The sequence below is a fragment of the Eurytemora carolleeae genome, unplaced genomic scaffold (genome assembly GCF_000591075.1).
Source record: "Eurytemora carolleeae unplaced genomic scaffold, Eaff_2.0 scaffold214, whole genome shotgun sequence".
Lineage (NCBI taxonomy): Eukaryota > Metazoa > Arthropoda > Copepoda > Calanoida > Temoridae > Eurytemora > Eurytemora carolleeae.
In genome coordinates, this window is record NW_019396249.1 from 83,827 (window position 1) to 90,168 (window position 6,342).

The 6,342-nt window shown below is 33.1% G+C and overlaps 1 protein-coding gene across 1 annotated transcript in view; it reads left to right on the top strand.

Moving 5' to 3' along the window:
• Positions 1-4,026: 4,026 nt before the first annotated feature.
• The window catches only part of LOC111699344 (dual oxidase), a 32,170-nt gene continuing 29,854 nt past the window's right edge, over positions 4,027-6,342 (top strand). Inside the window, exons 1-4 of the mRNA XM_023469996.1 lie at positions 4,027-4,161; positions 4,377-4,470; positions 5,428-5,485; positions 5,673-5,897. Of these exons, the coding sequence (XP_023325764.1) occupies positions 4,027-4,161; positions 4,377-4,470; positions 5,428-5,485; positions 5,673-5,897 (512 nt within the window). The remainder of the gene's footprint in view (positions 4,162-4,376; positions 4,471-5,427; positions 5,486-5,672; positions 5,898-6,342) is intronic.

Consider the following 6,342-nt stretch of genomic DNA (forward strand, 5'->3'; position numbering starts at 1 on the left):
AAAACCTGGCATTTAAAATTCATTTTGAACGATTCTCATTATTTTTCGGAATTTGACCAAGGAAAAGGAGTTTACAGGAGAGAAAGGAAGTGGAAGAGGCAGAGGGGGGGGGGGGTATGAAAAATTAAGAGAAGAACAACAGAGATAGTAAGAAAAGATACATACAAGGAAACAATAGAGATATTAAGAAAAGAAAAGAGGAAGAGAAGAACAAGAAAGAAAATAAGAAAAGAAACAAACAAGAGAAAAAGAGAGATAGCCGTGAACAAAGAAATGGACAAGCGCATGAGAGGGACAAGGGGAAAAAGAAAAGGACAAAATAACAAATGAGAAATTGGGAAAAGAAAGTGGACATGAAAACAAGGGGAAAGTGGGAACAGAGGGGAAAATAGTTTTCAAACAATTGTAAAAAATTACAAAAGTATAATAGGAAAATGATGAAAGTCGATATAATGGAAACTTTTTGTTTTCAATTATTTTATACCCGATGCTTCTTGGATACTTTTCTTGTTGGAGTTTAATATTGGGTTTTTATATTTTATGGTGAAAACTGGTGAGTTTAAGAAGACGGATTTCAAAGGCTTGCATAATTTACCAATATATCAGTATCCTGTTACATAGAGATGGGTATAGTTTTAGTGAAAGAACAAAATTTTCGAAAACGAACGAAATTTTTCCTGAACGGTGGTGGCGTTCAGAAAGAAAAAAAAACAATGGAAGAATGACTTAAATCGTTAAAAGAAATGAAAATTTGATTTAAAATTGTTCTAACGAACTTTAAAAAACTATAGGTTTTTACTGAACGAACGTTATATATGTTTTTTAACTATTGAAAAAAATTGTTCACGAACGTAAAAAAACGAAAAAAAAAAACGATCTCTGATCCTTTATATACACGGTATAACATTAAACATGGTATCAGTATCTTGAAAAAAACAGGTTTTTTGATACGTTCTCAAAGATACGTAGAAAAGAAAGGAACGTTTTTTCTTTATTTTTGCCATTTTTTCTTTTTAATGCAAATTTGGTTTTTATTTGACGAAATTTTCCGAAAATAAGTTATTTATTTTTAAACTGGAAACAAGCATTTCTGTCAGGCAACAATTACTGCAGCTAGATTTAAACAAATATCAAATATGAGAAACCAAATATTTGATTTAATTTTTGTTCTCTACATTTTTAAATTCTGCCAGTTTAACTTAGTTTTACTTATTTTATTGTTGTTTGGAACAATATCAACGCCAAACTTTGGAAGTATGCCAGGACTTTTATTTGGTTTGGAAATGATTTCTCACACCAAACCCTTATTTCAAGTTCTTGTATTTTTACATCCTAATGACTTAGACACTTTAAACTTTAGTTCTTCTATAATTCTGATATTCTGCACTCTAAAACAATGCTTATTACTCTCCTCAAACTTCAAGTTTCTAATCCCTATATTTTTGTAACCTCTATTTCATAGTTTTTTTATATTTCAACTTATTAAACTAGGTCAAATAATAAAGGTTGTAAAAATCAAAAGTTACATGGCATCAGGTTGCAAAGATAGAACGATTAAAATCTTGGAGTTTTAGGCGAGTAATAATTTCCTTTCCATAAGTGAACAGGAAGTGAAATTATCTGTATCCGTTATAGACATTGAGGAGGAGGGGAGTCAAAAGAAAGAGGTATGAAGTGGATGACTGTGTTGTTTGTAGGACTCTCTGAGCTAAATAGGAGAGGAGGGGGGATGACAGAATCTAGATATGAAGGGGGTGACAGAATGTAGGTATGAAGTAAGAGGGTTAAATGGTTTGTAGGACTCTCTGAGCTTACTATATGTTCTAATAAATGTGACTGCAGGGAGACAGGTCTAATCCCCACTCTTTACCCTGAGCCAGGAACTTTTGTGTTAGATTTTATATTCACGATAGCTTGATCTCGATATCCACGGCTAGTGGGCACTTTTAATTTGAGGATCAATGCTTAATTTCTTCATTTCAGTTATCCCTAGAGGGTACAATTACTCTGCGGTATATCGAATAAAGATTAAATTAATCTGCAGAATAATAAAAGATTGAGACTAAGCATTGATCTCGATATCCACAATAAAAATTTCTCACCTCCTCCGGTCCATTTGGAATTTTAGGGTATACAGTATACACTTCTTTAAGGTTCACACGATTAAAGGTTTACATATATATAGGTTACAGGTTTCAATTTGGTTGTTTTAGGATTATAAGTTTTAAGGTGCAAAGAATAAAAGTTTTGAAGGGTCACATGTTCAAAAGTAGTGTTCGCGAAAAATGGAAAGGGGTAATAAGTCTGGATCCCTATTTCTATTTACGGCATCTCTAAGAAGCAAAATTTGAATGTTAATATAAATTAACTAGGGTTGCATAACATCCAAGCCGTAAATTGTTCAGTTCGTTTATTACTTTAAATATTGCCATACATATAAATCGAATATTATTCGGGCCATTCGAATGCAGATAATATGTCATAATGTTATCTTTATTTGACACGAGTGTAACTTTTAAAATATTCATCGCAATTTTGTGGATTTCTAATAAAGAAAAAGATATGTTCAATCACTAAATCGTTCTCTTTTTACTCGAGCGCATCAATCATATTTTTTTACGAAATATAGATATGTTGTTCTATAGCCTAAATGTAGCTTAGACGTAAAATTACCAGCACTAGAATCCATATTTGAAAAGGATTAGACATTTCATTTTTTCGCGAACACTCACCTTTAAAGGTTTACAGGTTTATGTTAAGACTTTTTTCTGAAAATATTTTTTGACCAAATTTTTTATCCTGTTTTTCGAAATTATTGCACACGGATATTTTTACCAAGCTTTAGATGTTAAAGGTTTAATATTTGCCCAGAGCAGAGAACTACAGTGTGTCCCACTAAATTCCTGATAATATTAAATAGAAATAAGACCTGCATGCTGCAGCATGAAAAACACATATATAATTTTCAGAAATATAATTTAAATTACAAAATAAATGTCTTCAGAACTACAGAACTTTACAGAACGACAGAATAACAGAATAACAGAATGACAGAACAACAGAACAACAGAACGACAGAGCGACAGAACGACAGAACGACAGAACCACAGAACGACAGAACAACAGAAAGACTAAGCTACTGAGCTACAGAACGACAGAATACCTGNTTACCTTGGTTACCCCTGCAGAACTACAGAACGACAGAATGACAGAAAGAGCTAAAGATCCTCTAGCTAAGCTTAAATTGATGCAAAACTTAAGTTAAGTTTAACACTGCAATATTGTTGTAATAATCTTGATTTAGCTTTTATATTTTCTTTATTTGTTTCTTCCTTTGTTCCAAGTTTTTATTCTTTGATGGATATATAAGAGTTCGACAGTGTCACCCTTTCCTGCAAACTTTTCTATATACTGCCACTCATACAATTGTATTCAGTCACTAAACAACTAAAACTTTGCCCCGCATATATACTCTCAGGTTCTTTAGACCCACTCCCCTAGTTGACCTTGATTTAAAAAGTGGAAATATATCTAAAAATAAGTCTAGAACATTATTTTTTGTTCAAAATTATCCCCGGATATTTTGAAAACAACTATTTAAGGTTGAATTTATTCTTTTTTTGTCTATTTATTTTATAATAAACTAACTTGGAAACCCAGTTTTGCCTAAAGACCAAATTTTCTCTATAAAAGTCAATCCCCGGTCGATGTTATAATCTCATTTACTGAGGGTAATACTGTATATTTTCCTCCACACAACCTAGGTATACTTACCCAATACTTTTCTTGAAAACTTGAAGTATTGAATATCTGAGTTTTGAGTACATAATAGCTTTTAACTCTACAGTTCACATTCTTCTAGGATCCAGACCAGACCAGACCAGATCAGATCAGACCAGACCAGACCAGACCAGACCAGACCAGATCAGATCAGATCAGATCAGATCAGATCAGACCAGACCAGACCAGACCAGACCAGACCAGACCAGATCAGACCAGACCAGACCAGACAATTTTGTATATAAAATGTACATATATTCTAGAGCTAACCAAAACCCCGCCCTGCTTGTGTTTGGTATTCTATTCTATCGATGGCACAATATCCTAGCTGGCAGGGTCAGTTCTCAGCATCCTACCTGGACAGATGAAGATATATTTCAGGTATTTACATAAAATGAAAACTAGAAAACTGCTTCTCACGTCAAACATAAGCAAATTTAAGCAAATTTTACAAACAATTAAAATCTTTTATGTTAGAAAGAAAGAAAGAGAGAAAGAAAGAAAGAAAGAAAGAAAGAAAGAAAGAAAGAAAGAAAGAAAGAAAGAAAGAAAGAAAGAAAGAACTTTGCATAAAATTAAATGATTTTTTATTGCAGAGTGCTCGGCGACTGAACATTGCAAGTCTGCAAAATATAATTGCATACGAATATCTTCCGGCATTTCTGGGCGAGGGTATCCCAAAATATTCAGGCATAGGGAATATTCTAAACTGGGGTGTAGGCCAGGGGGTAGTGGTTACAACTATAAAACTGTGGAAAACAATGACGACTTTTAGACTAAAAGTATATTTTTATAGACCAATTTCTATAAACATGATGAGACCATAATGTAAATCTATTTCCTTTAGACATATCATGATCAAATAGACTCAAAGATTATTTCCTTGTCGTCTTCATATTCCATAGGTTTATGGGAATCTCTGTAGGATTGCCTCATTAGTCACATTTTTGCTCCAATCTTTTATCTTTTAAACATTCTGATTATTATGACAAATTTGCAATCATGTCGTTTGTTATATTTTTTTAAAGATCGTAAATACTAAATACAGAGAAACCCATAAAGACCGATATTTAATTAAAGATCTAATGACAAATGTTGTCTTCCGGAATACATTTAAAAATAAGTTTTAAAACATAAAGAAAATTATTTAAACTTCCGGAGAACTTTTCCCAAGATATGATTTTTAAATGTTCTCCTTGTGAAGTTATCATCTTATTAATTCGAAATATCATACAGTGAAAACCATCAAACTCTGGAATAGGAAGACGACTTTTAGATTCAAATTATGACTTTAAATACTCCAATGAACATTTGTAGAGTGTAAACAGACACATTTCACTCAATAAGTTGTTTAGTAAGTGACTAGTAAAACTTCCTATTCCATAGTTTTCTGGTTTTCACTGTAGATACCTTAGACTCAGATTAATCTATGAAGTTTAAAGGGACAGACCGGCTTTGTAAGGTAGTTAAGCTGCGTATTCAGTGTTGGGGACAAATTCTAGCTTTAGGATTCATTTGAGACATATAAAACGTTTCCACGATATGCCGGGTCTAGCTGCGATCATATTTATCAATGCATTCGAAATTCTAAACTGGGTCTGCTGAATTTTTAAATAATCAAGTGGAGAATATTTCCCCTGTTACAAGGTTACAACTCAGATATCCACCCTGGCATATCACATGACTTTCAATCCGCAGCGTTCAGGTGAAATTTAAAGTTCTGTAATAGTAGGGATTCTTATTTTTCTAGCTACAAAATGATTTTATTCAATTGTGGTTTCGGTTTGTAATAAAGTAACTTGCGAATTTTTTGTCTACGTGAATTGTCAAAATTTAACAATTATTAAGATAGGAAAACTTAAAATTACGTCGCTTTAAATTGTTTTGTCTAGGTATGGACACACCCTGATTCCTCCTGGTATTTACCAACGAGGTGCTCTAGAAAGAGTTAAATCTTCAAGAAAAAGACGGAATTCCACCGTTCTTCAAGAGAAAATCAAATGTAACTTCCTGAAGGCTCCAGATGGATCATCTGCAACAAGGAACGCGGCCATCTTGACAAGACGTCATTTTGAAAAGATGCTTTTTAAAAAAAAAACGACATCTGACGGCATCTTGTAAACAACGTCATCTTGAAAAGACGCCATTTTGAAAAGTCGCCATCTTTCAAAGACGCATTTAAAAAATTAACAAAATAAAAAGACACCATCTTTGAACAAATATATTTTGGCCCTTGGGGACTATACGGTGTAATACAAGGGGCCTACATTATTAAGAATTATTCATGAGACTACTCGCCTCCCTCCCTTTTCTTGACTTAAATCCTGATTCCCAATGTTTTCTTGTCGTCTAGAATCCTTGAAATCTTTCCAACTGAAACTCAATGAAGCAAACACAATTTAAACAATTGCATGATTTGGCATTTAATCTTATTAATCTGTTAATTTGTTCATCCAAGGAAAACCCACATTATCCTTAATGTTATCTGTAGTGGGCTTGCTAACCCCCACCCTCATACAACCAAAAAAATAATGTCCAGTACACAAACCCCCTCCCCCCCCC